The sequence below is a fragment of the Leptosomus discolor genome, chromosome Z, assembly GCF_034619465.1.
Source record: "Leptosomus discolor isolate bLepDis1 chromosome Z, bLepDis1.hap2, whole genome shotgun sequence".
NCBI lineage: Eukaryota > Metazoa > Chordata > Aves > Leptosomiformes > Leptosomidae > Leptosomus > Leptosomus discolor.
In genome coordinates this window covers 80,725,969-80,743,570 of record NC_141419.1, presented here as the reverse complement: position 1 = coordinate 80,743,570, position 17,602 = coordinate 80,725,969, and the positions used below count along the sequence as shown (strand labels likewise).

At 39.4% G+C, this 17,602-nt stretch overlaps 1 protein-coding gene across 1 annotated transcript in view; it reads left to right on the top strand.

Annotated features, from left to right (window-relative positions):
* Positions 1-404: 404 nt before the first annotated feature.
* Positions 405-17,602, top strand: part of RAI14 (retinoic acid induced 14) — a gene marked incomplete at its 5' end in the record, with an annotated part of 33,560 nt that continues 16,362 nt past the window's right edge. Inside the window, 2 exons of the mRNA XM_009946711.2 lie at positions 405-541; positions 16,276-16,364. Coding sequence (XP_009945013.2) covers positions 405-541; positions 16,276-16,364 — 226 coding nt within the window. The remainder of the gene's footprint in view (positions 542-16,275; positions 16,365-17,602) is intronic.

Here is a 17,602-nt window from a genome sequence, read left to right as displayed (position 1 = left end):
GTGAATCAGCTGAGGCACCTCATTGCGTATCCACATGATATATGTGATGAAGGGCCGATGGGGACAGTGCAGCTCCAAAATAGAAACCAGGACTAGAAAAATGAAGGGAAACTTTTTTAAAATGCAGTAAGAACAAATGGATTTTTTCCTGCGCTACTATTCTGCAGAGTTTCCCTGTTAGGGGTCATCTTTAGTGATCGTTTAGGCCCTGGCTTGAGCCGTTAAGTCCTTAGGAACCTGTGCTGCACAGCTTGCAAATTACTTTTATGCGCCTTTCTCTGTGCCATTTCTTTGGGTTGGACTTTTGTTTCAGCTTTCAGTGGTGACAAATGTGTGCAGGATCATTCAGGAGAGCCTGGACTGAGTGCTGCTACTAATAATATTTCTCCCTTCTTTTTCTTTTACTACAGACCAATGAGTGGAATAAGAATGATGATCGGCTGTTGCAGGCAGTGGAGAATGGTGATCCTGAGAAAGTGGCTTCACTGCTGGGTAAAAAGGGAGCCAGTGCCACCAAGCAAGATAGTGAGGGCAAAACTGCGTAAGTCCAACTTAAACTTGTGATTTAAGCACAAGGGAGGGGAAAAAACAGCCTTGAATGCGTACGCCGCTTACACGAATCAAGAACTGTCCTGAAAATGAAGATTTCTTTTTCATCTGAAGCACAATACATTCTGGAAAGCTCCTTTGTGGTAATCTATATTCGTAATTCTACATTTAAAATGGCATTTCAGAATCAGAAACCCATTAAGGTAACTTGAAGCTGGATTGCTGGATAGATTGGGGCAATTTTAGGACAGGGTATTTTGGGACTTGGGAATTTCATGGCACCCTGCAGTTTGCACGCTCCAAAAAGCGTTCATCTTTGAGGCTATTTTTCCCCATGGACTTCAGTTCAATGACACAGAAATTAAGACAAATTTTCTTTCTAATGGGTTAGTTTGAACCAAAATTATGGTGACTGAGTTTTAAAATCTTGCAGATGCTAATGATTTAGACAACTGTTCCTTGTTTTGATTGAAGTTTGGCAATGTAAGTTTTGTGTGAATGCGATTCCTTTTGCAGTCTCCATGTATTTTGTATGTAGCATTTTCTTCTTCTATTCTTCCTGTTGTTCTCCTGTGAACGTTCTGAATCGTGGAAGATAAAACATTGCAGTAAGAAAATTACAGCCAGGAGATTGCTATCCTTAACTTTCTCGTGGCACAGAAAGATGGTTAAATGTATAAATGAGAAATAGGCATCCCCTGACAGAACCAAAGCCTTTGTAAAATTCTGTAAAAGGGGAGAAAGGAAAACAGTTCCTTGTCTTGGGAGAGGCAGCACAAGGCAGTTTATACCAAATAGTAAGTTCTAATGAATTACCTCTGTGTTACATTTATTGGGTCAAGATCTGCTTCTTGCTTGGTCTGTTTCAGTTTCCTGCATCTGCTCTATTTCTGTTCTGCATCTGAGGAAACCGAATGATGGCAGTGACTCATAATGACCTGCGACTTCTTATTGCAGCAGTCCAAGTCCTCTAATTACTTCAAGTGGGCTTTCTCCACACTTTAATATGTTTTTAATTTTAAAAAGTTGCATGCACATGTTTTTCTTTTGAACATAATCAAAACATGACTTCCATTGAATCTTCTGAATTACAGCTATGTTTAGCATCTCCTGTTTTACAGTCATTGTAACTTCTTCAGAGCTAGAAGCTGCATTGTATCCAGAGTAACACCTAGTTTGCACATTTCATATATGATTTGATAATATGAATTTTTCTATGGAACCAACCAAGACTGAAATTATCAATATGTACGTACAAGCCTCTTAACTCTAAGAAACAGGATTGTTTTAACTGTAGGGATCTGGTGCAATGATTTTCAATCTTACAGGGGTATACTACAAAATTCCTTTTTTATCCTCTTTATTTGCAACTACAAAGTAGTCAGTGACCATATATTTATATTAATAATGCTGTTACTAATAATGCAGGTACACATACTTCTTTTAATTGCTTGGAACAAATGAGAATTAATGCTATGAAGATCTCTGCTTCTGCTTGTTCCATATGCTCATTTAGTTGTCATTTACTTTTTTAGTTATTTCTGTGTAGTAGTTTAAAAGAAAGCTTGAGCGAGAACAAAGAAAAATAGTATTGCCGTGGTGCAGAAATACAGCATGTCAGCTCTCATTCTGTTTCCAATGCTTTGGAAAACTTAGCAGACCTGCTCAGGTTATTTCTTAGTTTTGAAAGATAGGGACTGACAGGCATAGAAACAATGACACTGATCTGGAGAGACATAGCTACCAAAGAGTATCATGACCCAGAAATGTTCTCCAGTATGGCTTATTAATGATGGGCAGTGTCTTGTTTGTGTTTTTCACACTTCAGAGTCTTTTATAATGTGTGTGCAAAATGAATTACAACCATCTTTTCTGTATAGGGAGTTTTGTTTCTCCTGTGTTCGCAGTACGATTCCTGCAAAGTGATTCTGGGTGCCTAAAATAGCTGTTTTGCCCTGTCGTAGAAGCTCTGGTTAAAAGCATAGACCCTGCTGCAGCCCAGCACTGAGATCTGTTGGAGTCCAGCAGAAACATGGGTCTAGTTTGCCAGCTGCCTCATCTGTAACATGGGAAACTGTCATGCTGGGAAAGCGCAATCTGGAGAGGTCTTTTGGGGACAGCTGGCCACCATCATGCTCAGATTTCACTGGTTACATTTTTAGAAAGTGGTTTACAGTGCCAATGTGGGAAGGGAGCTCTTTGGTTGAGTGGTCTATTGATCCCTGTGAGTCTATATTGATGCAGTTGTTTACATAATTAGGCTGAAGGTGGCTAACCAGAAGAACGTGATGGATTCAATTATATAACAATGCGCATGATGTGATTAAAGACTTGGGAATGTGCTTGAAAGCAAAAAGAGAAACAATTACATGTTGCAGTACAGGTTTGTTAAGTCTGTAGTTGTTTGTTCCCTTAAGGTGTGACATGTTTCTTTTAAGATCTTTTCTTTTTCGTTCTTTTTGTTAATAACCCTACAAACAAAATTCTCGACGCTGCCCAGATCTTTTTTGAAGTATAGTGGTATAGTACATTATTTTAAACAAAAAGTGGAGAGGGCTCTAATTTTTCATGCTTAAAGGGATTTTTTAAAGTTTTTGTTTTATAAACAAATGGCTTCTTAATATAAAATGCGTAAACTGAGAGGAACAGAGACCAGAACCCAGGATTTTCTTTATTTGTCTTGTTGACTACTCTGTATATCATGCCCCAGAGTCCTCCTGTGATGTGCTCCAGCTCTGGCTCAGTTTTGGACATAACCACCTGAATTTAACCTGTGTCCTCTTTTGCCTCTGTCCTATTATTCCTTTTCTTTGTGGCTTGCCTGCATGCAATAAAATAGAGATGCTTGAATTAATAAGGTCTAAGTACCAGTAAATTTCTAAGAGGTAATACTTACAGATTTTCAGCAGGAGATTTAACTCTCCAGTAGTAGCTCTTTAAAAAGGTATTAAAAAAATATCATCAGAGTAATGAAATGAGTTTTAAAACTTGCCTGACTTTCCACACCACCACCCTGCCTCTGACTTAGTCTTTTCTATAGACAATAAATCAATTTGAAGGCCGTGGAGCAAATCCACCTTTGGCATAAGTTGACACAGCCACATTGTTGGTCCTACTTTACACAGCACAGACTATTGCCAAGCACACTTGTAATAAAACCTATCTGGAAACCTGACTCTGCCATTGTAGTCTTGTTCTGCCGGATAGGATTTTTTTTGTCCAGCTTCCTTGAACAACAGAACACTTCTTTCCAGTTTGGAATTTGCTAGTTTAAATCCCACTTAAACTAACAAAAAACGGTTTTCAAAGAGAGCCTTTTCAGGAGGGGATAGGATTCATTCATGTACTGGACTTTCCACAAGACCAAGTGTTCAAATGGACTGTTATTTAAAGAAGCTGCTGCTATTATTGAAGAGGTGTTCAGGCAGGAGAATTTTGGAAAGGATTCACAATGTATAAATTGCAGCACTTCCTTGTCATCAAGTTGTTTTGTCTGTGTGCCAGTCCATCACTGCCATGATTGCATGTTTCTGCAAGGTACTGAACTAGAATTAAATGCTTATAGCTATTAAATGAAACAACAGGTCTCTGTAAATTTTTTTAACTGCAATTGAATCAGCTGTTGTTTAATAAAATGAATCTGACAATGGTGTAAAAAAGCTTTAGGAAACTTAAAAAATGCACTCCTTAAGGAGTGTTTCACAAAATTATTGTCAATGGCAGTTAGTCGAAATTATATATTTTCATTTGAACCAGAATGTTCATTCCTTAGAGGCTGCACTGAAAATAAATTTTGGATAATATTCCAACCCCAAATCCTTTATATTTATCATGTACATAGTATTCATTTTTCTTGTCTTTCTTTCGGATCTTACTGTAAAAGGAGATGGGTTGAGTGGCATGAAGGACATCACTGTTCAAAAAGTAAATAGGTTTTAATTACCTTTGAGAGAGAGTCTTTCCTTGTACAAAATATTATTTATCTTAAAGGAAGCTAGTTGGAAGAATACAGACTTACTACAGTCGTTAAACTATTCTAGTTGAGAAAGAAGACCGTAGAAAATGGTTTAAACAGCTGATCAAAAACTTCAAAAACTTTTCAAAAGCTTTTCCAGCTTCAAAATTGGAGAAGTCAGGTGAGCCCAGTGCCTATGAAATGCAAGAAGAATTCTCCCCTTCTTGATTACAAATTGCTGTAAATCCTCTAGGAGACCTCTGAAGTTCATGCAATCTCTACATTATTTTCTTGTGCACATGTTGGGAGTCATCTGTCTAACACCATGCTCTAGAAGATGTTTCTTTTGTACAGACTCTGTGCCATCTCTTAAAATTGCCTGAACACTTAAGTAGAAAAGCATACTAGCATACTGTCTTTTGAAAACTGTACCAGGGTAGGAGCTGCAAGAAAGGTGCCTGAGGATTGTCACCTCTTCAGGAATGGAGTTCATTGGTGTTCCAGTGACCTGATGTGATCCCTGACAGAAAATTTATTTTCATTTACTTTTGTCATGATATTTAATTTATGATGATCCAAGTGGTCCAAATCATCACAATAATGTCTACGTTTCAGAGCATGGACAAAATGAGGAAGACCACCATGATCTCCACCTGTGTTTTATCTGTAGCCAACAGATAGCTGAAGTCTGGTTCTTATTCCAAAATTTCTTGTAAAGTTTATTTCCATGGGAGATTTCAAAGCTTTTGCCTCTCCAAAACTTTTCTGAAGTTCTTTTCAAGGTCAAGTCTTGATTATTTCTTTTTGTCCCCCCCTCCATTACAGAATTGATATGAATATAATTAAATTAAGATGTCGATACTAAGTTTCTTGAAAAATTGCTTTCTACTTTAGACTAACACTTAGAAATGTTAATGAAACATCTGGACATGGTTTGGTGAAGCCATCCTCTGCCAGGATACTAAATTGACCTAATTAACTTTCTGTTAGTTTCAGTATGAGCCAACTGTTACCATATGGTGAGAGGAAATGCTCTTATCTCCATAACAGAGGAGTAATACTTAACTTTGATTTTATAATTTGGCAATACATGAAAAAATCTGCATTACGTACAAACATTACTATATTGACAGTCATGCAGGCTTTTAAATGAGACCTGTGGAGTGGAATTCATGTTAGTGGTTCGTTCCTGACTCTTGACTGCAACTGTATAGACCATTTCTGATGGTTTTGAGTACATGACCCCTCACTTAGACTTGGAGACTTCATGATCCAGTTTTTAGTTTTTAGCTACACTTTTGACAGAACTTGAAATCAACAGCATTCATGTTCTATCATGCATTTTTGAAGCAATTTTTTATAAGACACTTTAGAATTTTTGTACCTTCATGTTATTTAAAAAAAAAAAAAAAAAAGAAGAGGCCATATTCGGAAGAGACAGAAATTAATGCTCTTTAGGATCTTCGTAACTGAATTCAAACTAAACTTCACTTCTGAAAAACTGGAGCTTTTTAGTTTCTCTGTTTAGTGATTTCCTATATTGTAAAACAAAGAAATTCCACTTATTTAAAGAACAAACACCCTATTTCATATAAAGTTCTTTGAGGACTGAGAAACATCACAATGAAATTTACATCTTACATGCGCAGGACTTCCTGCAGATGATAGCTGGAGTTCAAAGGGGAAACAATTAGTTTCTTCTAGGAGCCAGCTTGTGTCTTCTCTTTTATACTTGCTTTTTCACACAGGCTGATAGGGTGGCTATCCTTAATAAACTGTTGCATTTCGTTATCTATTAGTATAGGGCTGTCATCTCAGAAGAACGCCCGTCATTTTCTGAAGGGCCCCCCTGTACACGTGTTTGGATATCCTGTGAGCTGCCCATTCCACTCACAGGTAGGATCAGCCAAACTTGTAATGCAGCATCAGGCAGCCGCTGGAATTCCCTGTAAAGCAGCTCCATTCACAGAGTTGCCAAATACCCAGATTTTACCAGACCTGGCCAGGTTTCAAGAAGTTTGTCAGTTGCTTGGATCAGAGCATAGCCTAGATGGTTGGAAGTTTTTGTATGCCTGGCTGAAACAGCTGCAACCTGGCTGGTGTGGAGGCAGAACCCAGCGCCCCGCTTCTGCATGTGCAACACTGGCTGCTCCTTGTACTTGTCTTATCTGAGCTGGCAGGGGAGCACAAGGGAAGCATGCCTCTCGTGGGTTGGGCCAGAACCAAACTGTCTAAGGCTGGAGGGGACAGAGCTAAGACTGCAGTTGTTTTTCAGATTTATATCTGCATAATGGGCTGCAGTTGTTTTACGTGTTTTTCAAAGACTTATGCAACCAAATGAGCTGTATGTGTAGATTTTAATTACACCAACTGGCTGCTACTGGCTTGAAAATGTACTTTAATCTAGGAAGGGAAAGGGAACAGACAGCCAAAACGGAGCAGTGTGCAAATGTTGGATTTATTTCATTTTTTTGGCTTCAGAATGCGGTCTGAGGCAATAGGCTATGCTGGTGGCTGCTTATTTATCGGGCTTATATATCACTCTGCATTTTCTGCTACCTGCTTTAGAGGTGCATTCTGTGTTAGTAAGGTACCGACTGGAAAATGTAGGAAAGCTCTGAAGTTGCCTTTTCCTCCAAGTCCGTAGTCCTGTTAGGAAATGTGGAATCTTAAAAGCTTTAGTAATACAGTTATTCTGAAATACAAAATAAAAGCATATTGCTATAAGAATTTAAAAAGTTTATAAAAACAAATGTTAAAAGTCATCTTAACCAGTGGTGTCTGAAGAATGTGTTACTGGTCGATCAGTTACTGTAAGTATGTATTATTTCACTTGTTTTGCAATTCCCCTGTGAAGTAAGAGAAGTTCACTTTATACAATTTAATTAAAAAAAACCCCTCAATCCAAATAGTTCTGTTGCTCTAAGTTTGAAGAAGTCTGAAGTATTGTAAGTGGAAAAGGCACAGAAACTTCAAACACAGCATGTAACCCCGAGCTATCCTTTGGCAACATCCATTATGTCACATAAGGATATCCATGCTCTTTGGTTCTTGGAGCACTATATGCAGTTCTTAAGTCTTGCTGGATTTTAACAAAAATATTTTTTTAGATTAACTTTTACTCAGTTGTTCTCAGCATTTACAGCCTTTTCCTGGCCTCTTGTTATGCTAACATGGTTTGGGATTTTCTTGCTCTAATTTCATGACTTTTCATGTACTGAGGTGGTTATTAGCATTTGCTGGCCCATAGACAGCAAAACCAAGTGGGCTGTGTTGGAGGATAAAGGTCAAGGATGATGCTAGTCATTGCTGTTGTTGTTGGGCTTAACTTTAACTTTGAACTCTAATCTAGCCTTGCAAGAAAGTGCAGCAGATGGCTAGCTGGTTTTACCTAACTCAGGAAGGAAGTTATGTTGACCTAGGCACATCTATGACATCCTCAGGGATTTCACCCTATGCTAAAAAGATGTTTCTATTGAGAAGCGAACTGTGCACCCCTTTGGCCTTTAGGTATGGGATGTCTTTTTAAAGAAACTGTCAGAAACAGTATTCCCTATTCCTCTGCTTTCCTCCATCCCTCTGAACTTGGCTTTGATGCTGCTCTCATTTCTTGGCTCTTTAAGCTTTTTGAGACTTCATTGTTTGTTGTACTCTGTCCATTTTCCTACCCAAAACCACCAAAAATTAATATTTCAAAACTTCAAACTTTCTGTCAACACCTAGGAGTGCCCTGAAGCTCGCCCTTGGCAGAATCTCTGTTGCAATTTGCTGATGTTAGTTATTGAGGGACTTTAAAAATTAACATGCTGCAGGAAACTTCATATGATAAATCTAAATTGTGAGCACTTACATTTACAGTTAATGGTACATGGAAGAAAATTTTGTACGTTTCAGACTTGAGTGTGAGTTTGTGTTAATGTGTTAATTACATTAATGTAATGTTAATGGTAATAGAGTTTGCCAAATAAAACTATGTATGGAAATAGAACTGCTGGAACACAACCTGAGAATGAAAAATACAAAGCTTCTGGGGATCCCAGAAATCTCTCTGAAGAGCAGCTGGGTGGATATATTTTGCTGAGTTTGAAGGTTAAAACCAGGAGCCTGTAGCTTGCCAACTCCTGTGTTGCATGATGCAATTGCTTCTTTCCTATTAAGAAAACAGCCGTTCAGGAGGCTTGCCTTTTATTATTGTCCTGATCGAGGTGTGTATGATTGAAACAAGACTTTTTATGCTATGAGGGAAAGCTGGAAACTTTATATGGAAAATGTGTGAAGTTTTTTGTTTGTTTTGGGTTTTTTGGGGTTGTTGTTGTTTGTGTTTGTGTTTTTTTTCTTTTTTGAAAGCTGTTCCAGAATATATGCTAACACAGAAGTGGCACATAGGGGTTTTTTGCTGGAGGGTTTTGTATGTATTGGGGGAGGGCAGATGCCATCTCGTGTTTAAACAGAAGATAGGAGAACACAGGCTGTGTGCATCACTTCACTTCACAGTGGCTGGTGCTAAGCAGGAGAGAGGGGAAAAATCTCCCACAGCTCCTAGTAAATCCATCCTGCCTGTGTCAACTTCTTAAAATCTTAACCTGCCTGTACTCTGGAAAATATTAGTAGCAACTCATTGGTTGAATGTGTTAAAACTCGGGATGCTTAATTTTCTGTTTGTGACGGTGCCAGCTCTGTCTTGAAAACAAAATGTATTTCCTGTAACTGTTTGTCCTAAGCTGATTTTCATTAAGCTGCATGCATGTGTGTGACAGCATCATGACATGGACTGTCACATTTAATGAAAAGCCACATTTATTACATTTACTGTTAGGAGGAGATGAAATGGTTGCAGTGCAAAGCTATGACTTCTATTTTTAAAAAAAAAAGACGCAAAAAACTAAAGAACTAGTAAGTATTGATAGTGGTACCTGTAGATGTCTGATTTTCCTTTCTTGCCAAACATCTGGATGGTTCCTCCATAATTAAGTCACTGGCAGTTCCTAAGACATATATAGTCTCAAATGAATGACTGTCTCTTGATAATGCAGTCAGGGAAAAATAAAGGTTCTGTGGCTTTCACAGGGAAACTTACATGGTTTAATCTTAGTTTTTAGATTTAAGGTGAAATTCTACATCCTGTTCCTTTCTTTGTGCTGACAGGGTGTGTGCAGCTGTGACTGCGTGATGAAACAGTGGAAGGCAGCTTTGTTTTTCAACTGGTTTTGTTCCCCATATCAGCTCACCAGCCACACAGGTACCCACCTACATGTGCTGGTGCAAGGAAGAAGCAGAACCGGGCATGTGCTGCTCATAGAAGCCTATTCCTTGCTGGAACAGACAGTTACTACTTTGCTGAGAGCGCTGTCTGGGTTAGCAGAGGAAGGCAGAAAACATGTCCAGTTTCAGGACCATTCTGGGACTTTCCCAATCTTTAAATCTGAAGGTAGTAATTTTTCAATGAATTATTGTAGAATCACAGAATGGTTTGGGTTGGAAGGGACCTTAAAGATCACCCAGTTCCACCCCCCCTGCCATGGACAGGGACACCTTCCGCTAGACCAGGTTGCTCAAAGCCCCACCCACCCTGGCCTTGAACACTGCCAGGGAGGGGGCAGCCACAACTTCCTTAGGCAACCTGTGCCAGTGTGTCACCAGCCCCACAGGAAAGAATTTATCAAAAATTTATTTTGTTTAAAAGGCTGACTTTCATTATTGTTTTTATGCCAATAAAATCTCAAACCATTCACAGAAAAGTAAACTGTATTCTTCTTGTAATTACTGGTCATCGTGCTACATGAGAGAGGAGACCACACTGGACTTCCTCCTGAGTGACAGCAGGCACTTCCTTCATGCACAGAATATGCTGCTCTGGTGGTATTCTTGTCCTTTTCTCCTCCAGGTCAGGTCTCAACACTAGCACTTCTGCCACTCAGCCTGTGGTGGAAAACAATCAAAAGCCAGGTACCATCTAATGTATTTATTTTTCCTGTTGTTATTGAAGTAGGATTTGATGCTTAGAGGGATAATAGACACTATAAGCTAGGTGCTGCCTCTAAAATTTGTGAAAGCTCAAGTCAGTGCATGTTATCAGCTAGGTTATCAGTGGGTCTCTGCTCAGATAGCTGGCAAATTGCTTGTCCATCTGATCTGGAGCAGCAAAGCTTGAATGTCTTCTCTGTCTATACCCTTCTACTCTGCATTACAAAGACCCCCAGCAGCTCTGTATCCTTATTTTATCATTCTTGTTTGTTTGTGTGAAGGTATTGGTTGGTCAGGAAACTATAAATCATGAAACTGTTGGTAGACAAGTCAGACTTTTCAGAAGTCGGCAAAGAGTTGACGTACATTAGAAAATGAAGAAGAATGATCTGCCTTGGGGAGGGATGTTTTTACTCAAAATAAACCTTGACAATGAGTGTATGTGAGTTCATAGTGCATTTCAAACATTCTTGCACTTAAAATATTTTCAGAGCACTCAGGTTAAAATGGCAGAGGACAATAGTATTAATGCTTGCATGTAAGTTTGACTTTGTTCCATGCTTGTCGTAATAGAAAATATCAGATACAATATTCATTTAGCATCCATAATTCAACCATGTTCTTTATTTGCTTTGGATTTTGTTAAGTAATGTGTCAGGCTTCTTTGAGGTCCTGGAGGAAATCTGTGTTACAGAGAATACTAACTCTGCCCTGAAAAGAACTCCGGAGTGTGACCTTGCCAAACAGAGATGGAGCTCCCTGACTGGCTGTAATTCTGCTCTTTTTTTTTTTTTTTTCCTGTTTTTTCTTTTCACAGATGAAAATTTCCTAGTTACAAGGTTACTGTCTTAAATTAAGACTCCATATTTATTTTTTCTCATTTTATTATGTTCCACTCTGCTTTTGTGGCATTTTCCCTAGATATGTGGACCACCCAGATTTTTCAAGCCAGCTGTCAAAATAACATTCAGTAAGAGGATTGTGCTCAGTTTTGCAGGATGTAGCTGTGCAAATGGTTAAGCAGAGAACCTGGGTATGGCAAACCCATGTCTTACTGCTAACACCGCCTTATCAAGCTCAATTAGCTTACAAGTCTAACCTCTAAATACGGATTAATTGTGTTCTTCTACCTATGATGAAATGATTATGTGAGCTAAGTAGTAAAAATTACACCCCTTTTCTGTTTGAGTTAGACCATCTGGTATTTAAATGATTTTTGGAAACACTAATTTTTGGCCTTTTAGCAAAGACCAGCTTTATCTGAACTCTTACGCTCTGTCAGTCAGGCACTGTTTGAAGAAGTCTCAGTTCCTTTGCTAGCTTGACTTTATAACCAAAATGTGGGAAATGTCCTTTGCCCTGAATAAGGGATGGGCTTGTTTAGGGCGGTTGTAAGTGCTTCACCGGTTGACATCTATCCGTAAGAAAGAAATCTGCTGTTTAAAACTAGTTCAGGGACGTCACATACAGCTCTGTTAAGTCACCAAGCATTCATAAAAAGCACCCCTCTATCAGTGCATTTGAAAATGTTATTTGAGTAACATTTCTGGCCAGGAAATTTGAGGTCCTGTCAGGACTTTGAAGTGATAGTCTTGTAGCTGTTCTCCATTTGACCCCAAATCTGATGAAATTTTGCTGTGTATTCACTATTACTTTCAAGGCCTGTTTACTCCAGCTGGGCTCTATGTTCCTTCTGAAGAATGTAATTTTTTACTTTATCTTATTAAGGACTGAGTAGTTATGAGACCTGTACATTCCCAGTAGGAAAAAGCAGTCAAATCAACTGATCTTAATCAATTGCTGCAGAGGTGGGTCTCAATTGCTGACTTACTTCGTTTCTGGATCCAGTGAGAAAACCAGTGGGAAGGGTAGCTGTTCCTCTGCTGCACTGAAGGGTCTGGAGACAATAATGGAAGAACATCCTGCCCCTCAGGAAGAATAGAACTGTTTTACAGCAATGAAAGAAATCTATCTCAAATCAGTCCAGGCTGGCATATCAAGATGTGGCTCTAAGTGGTAATAACAGTCTTATATCTATTGTGAAGAGAAAATTAACTATGTTGTAATGGGATTTTAGGCTGAATAAGAATCCAGCTCTCAGTGTGGCCCTTGCTCCAAATCAAGCCTTACATGTTTGTTTTTGTTTGCCTAAGTCATTGCACAACCAGGAAGTGGGAGGAAAAGTTGTTTGCTTTCATATCAAGGGAAGTTTATTCATGAAAGATGCAAGTAAAATGCACCACTGCTTAAGGCTTCCAGATGGTGAGAACTCCAGTGTTTGGAAACCTGCAGATTTTGCCTCAAATATTTCAGGAAAGTTTGTGTAGCTTGTAGGGAATTATTCTGTACTGAAATGAATCTCTGCAGGCTTCTTTGTTTCAAGACTCTCCCTTGCTACACAGGAGCCCTCAGTATCTACCACTGAAGTGTTTTTTGGTTATTTTTGTTTTGGTGGTGGTGTGTTGGGTTTTTTTCCAGTTTAAAAAAAAAAAAAAGAAAAAAGAAAAAAAAGGAGCAGGGGTATTAACTTCCGAATCAGTTAGAATTACTCCTCAGGGGGAAGTTTTTGCCCCGCTCTCTGTAGATACTCTGACTTTAATGTCACTGTAATAGGTTCCTCCCAGTCTGGAGTCGTTCTCCTCTCTCTCTCTTGAGCAGAGCTGATTTCCTGGTAAGCTAGTTCAGGTTAATAAACCAGCAGCTAGCTAACCATGTCCCACATTCCCCTCCCAATTGCTTTCAGAATATTAAGAAAAAGGATCTCACTACAGGGTTATGTGAGAGATGGTAGCAGTGTACAAGGACGCAGGGAAGGGACACAAAGCAAGCAATTGGGAGGGAGCGGTAGCAGCCCAATGCTGTCTGGCTAAGGTCACTGTATAAATGACTGACAGTTGAAACTTATCATGCTCTTTTCATGGGACTCTCCACATAGCTTGTATATTTTTGCTGTCATTAGGTCTTTATGTCATCAGTACATGTTCTCTCATCTTTCACACAACCTGTACTGCTTACAGATAATATTTTTTTCATCCCATCAATTTGGAAGAAGCAGTATTTTTAATCAAGCCTTTCTTACCGAAAATATTTTTGTCTGTGTGAAACAAAGCACCTGCATGTGTGATGACTTGTTGAGAGCTGCCATGGGAATTGTTTGTTTTAGTGCGACTGATGTGTTCATAGGTGTGTGGCCTGAAAGGGGTTAAGTTTTTCTGTCTTTGATACTTTCTTTGCAGTCTGATTTTACCTAAATAAAACTTTTACACTTGCATATTCATGTTGCATTTGGCACCATCCTACACAGTCTGTCCATAAAACCTCAGTGTCCCAGATTTAGACAATTTATTATTATTCCAGTATTTATTATTCTTACCAATATTGTCAAATGTATGAGCCAAGTGTGCACTTCACACCCTTCCCAATATATAAGTGACTTCAATTGTATTGTATGCCCACACAAATGTATCTGAATGTGTTTTGTGTTTCAGTATTTCATATTTGCTGATGTGTTGTGCTGGCAGAATTAGAGGTGTTGGAATTTGTCAGAGTCCTTTTGTGTCTCTCCCCCAGCCATTTTCCCAGAGCCTGAGAAACCTCTTCTTCTAAAGAAGAATGTTTACACAACTTTGCATTGGTCGCCAAGTACATGAAGTTTTGCTTTTGAATGACTAGAGAACAGCCAGCAGCAGTGCTTCTTATGGTCTTGGAAGTGTTACTCTTCACTTTGTTTATGGCAGTAGTAAGCATGAGGATGAGCACACAGAATATTTTTATATTTGCAGAGAAAGGTTCAAAGCTTAAGTGCTGCCTGTCTGCCATTTGCAATCAGCAGCAGGCAGCGTGGAAGGACTCCTTGTAGGAAGTGGGGTAGTTGCTGTACTTGATAGAGGACTCTGTTCCAGGAGCTATCCTGTTTTGATTAATTCTCCCTGCCCTTTGCCAAATCTTGTCTGTAGGTCTTTTTCTCTGCTGAGTTTTCAAGAATGCTGCAAAAAAGTCCATGGCCTAGAGAAACACAGTGTTGCAGTTCACATACTACGTGCCAGAAATATCAGCTTCATTCCTGCCTGTTATTCCCAGTTTCCCTGACTAGCAGGCTGAACTTTAGTTTTAACATTTAAAGGAAGCAGTTGTTCAAAATGTAAAGTCTTAAATATGGTAGTTGATGTGACTACGTGATTAGTGATGTTCCCTTTAGATTCCAGGGGAAAATCCCCTTAACACATGGGTGCATGATGTTAGGAATGGAACTCTCCTTTAAAAGATCATAGCATCATAGAATGGTTTGTGTTGGAAAGGACCTCAAAGATCATCCAGTTCCAATCCACTTCTTATGGCAGGGAGACCTCCCACTAGACCATGTTGCTCAAGGCTCCATCCAAGCTGGCCTTGAACACTGCCAGGGATGGAGCATCAACAGCTTCCTTAGGCAACCTGTTCCAGTGTCTCACCACCTTCCTTATATCTAGTGTAAACCTATCCTCTCCCAGCTTCCAGCCATTACTGCTTGTGCTATCACTGCAGGCCCTGCTAAAAAGTCCCTCCCCACCTTTCCTGTAGCCCCCTTTAAGTACTGGAAGGCCGCTATAAGGTCTCCCCAGAGCCTTCTCTTCTCCAGGCTGAAGAACCCCAACTCCCTCAGCCTGTCCTCACAGGAGAGGTGTTCCAACCCTCTGACCATCTTGATAGCCTTTGTCCTGGGAATACTGCCTCTTTCAGTTTTGGGCCCTTCATCAACATGCCCCACTTTTCACATGCAATTTAACAGTAGTTGGAAGTGTTTTATCTTAAATTTGTCGTTTACATTACTCTCACTGGAAAACAGTTCTGTATATCAAGCTGGTATTGGTAGGACCCATGGGGAAGCAGTATATCTGCCTGTACTGTGCCCACATCTTGAGACTCGCCGATGCTGGCATAATATGCATCAAGAGGATATAAACTTCTTTGGTTTTATAAGCTTTTCCTTCATTTTTGCTTCTTGGCAAAATTCAATCAGCAGCATAAGTATAGGGTGGCTTCTGTGAATCTTGAGGTGCCAAGGATGGCAAGCATGAACCTTCAGCTGAAAAAAGCTTGAATTCAGTATAACTTCTTTAGTTTGTTCTGTACTTACATCTTTGGTAATTGATGCTGTTAAGTGTCTCCTGCCATGGTGTGGTTCGTAACCTCTGCAATTTCCTAGTGTTCAAACAAGCAGGTGCTTGAGGTGAAAAGCAAAACCGAAAGTTGAAAAAAATACCTTTCTAGCATAGTCTCACAAATATCCAGTAGCTTTGATTTCTTCAGGTGATACTCACAAACACTAAGGGGTTTTCCCCCTTCTGCACAGAAGAAATACGTGTTTTGTAAAGGGCAGTACAGAAGCACAACTTGATTTAGTTTAATTTAGGAGCTGGATCACCTTTTAGAGGAACTAAAATTTGTCCACTGAAAGGGGGAAATCAAGATTGACTAGAGTGACTAGAGCAAAGTCAGTCGTTGTGAATATTTTCTTCATTAATTCCCCAAGCCTACCATATTTACATCACTAGGGACGTTAGTTTGGAAATTCGATGGGACTAGATGCATGTAAGGTGTATGGCATGGGGTAATGAGACAACAGCCTGTGTAAGAGTACAAAAGAGTACAAAAACTTTTTGATGTGCTTTCTCACTTTCACAGCTGTTATCTTCCTGGGAGGCAGTGGAGGGGTGCTAGAAGATCTAAGGACAGGGAGGGGAGAACTTGCCAGTACTTGGTTTGTAAATGAAAGAGAAAGGGAGGTTGTAATAAAAGAAAAGTGACGTGTAAATGCTCTCTTCCAGTTTTCACCTGGCAGCCACGAAAGGGCATGCAGAGTGCCTCAGGATCATGGTGACACATGGTGCAGATGTGACAGCCCAAGATGGTGCAGGTATGCCTCTGTGAACCTACACACATAGCATTATACACTCAGTTTGCCTATATAGTTGTTGATGTGCAGAGTGCAACCACAGGTTTGATAACACTGCTTTTCCCTATACACTCCCATAGGAAAAGCAGTTGTAACACTTGCAGGTTTAGTCCTACTTGCTTTTCGGCACATAGAATTCAGATTCTAAAGCCCTTAAAAACTTTTGCCCTGATGCTATAAATGTCAGCATTTATAGTGGACTCCAGATGCAAATTAGCTGCTTGGTTTTTTTTTTTCTAATTTAAAAAAAAAAAAAATAAAATCCCCCTCTCCCAACTCTTTTTTGTTAACTTCATTTGAGGCTTTTTGTAGGTTAAATGAGGATCTTCAGTGTTGCTTTTATGTGTACTCCATTAACTGTACAGGAGTTGCAGTAAGACATTTCCTCAGGATTATGACATAATGAAAAGAGCTGATACAGGCCAAAACAGGGCTAAGAGCTATTAAGTATGCTGTTTCAGCCCTCAGAAGTCCTATGGCTTAATTACTGCTCCACTAGGAGAATGATGGGAGCTGAATTTGAAACTGGGAAACTCTTCTTAATAGATTTCGATTGACATATCTGTGGAATCTGTGCCCAGCATTTTCTCTGGCTAGCAAGTCACCTGAATGAGCTGACAGCACTCTGAGAATTCTGTCTCTCCTTTAATGACCTGTAAATGTTGCACTCATGGGATCAGCCATGGATTGCAGCCTGAGGGAATTTCTGTCATACGTGGAAATGATTTTCCTCTGTAAGGAGGCATTCAGATTATACATAATGATGTGAGTGTATGTACCTGATACAGAATCCATACTTCATCTTGCCTCAGGATTTATTAGTTGATTGGATAAGAGGTTGCCTGCTCTCACCTGAGAGTGTCGACCCAGTATTCATTAGGGATAGTGTTGTCTGTAATAGTCACATTATTTACAGTGAGATTCTACTGTCACAAGTGGCTCTGTCTGTATTGAGTACTAAATCTTGGCTTCTTCTTTTCTTAGTTACATGGATAATTTATTCTTTTGCTTTCTTGGCCTCTAATTTTTCAGATGCTCTGTAAGATGAAACTAGAGGAGAGTCTGCAGTCTTTCATCATAAATCTATAGTCAGTAAATCACTGTATTGCATAGCTGAGTATGAGCTCACAGATGCTAAGTAAATCAACAGAAAATAGTATCTATAAGATGCAAACTGAAGTAAGATTGTGTTCTGCATC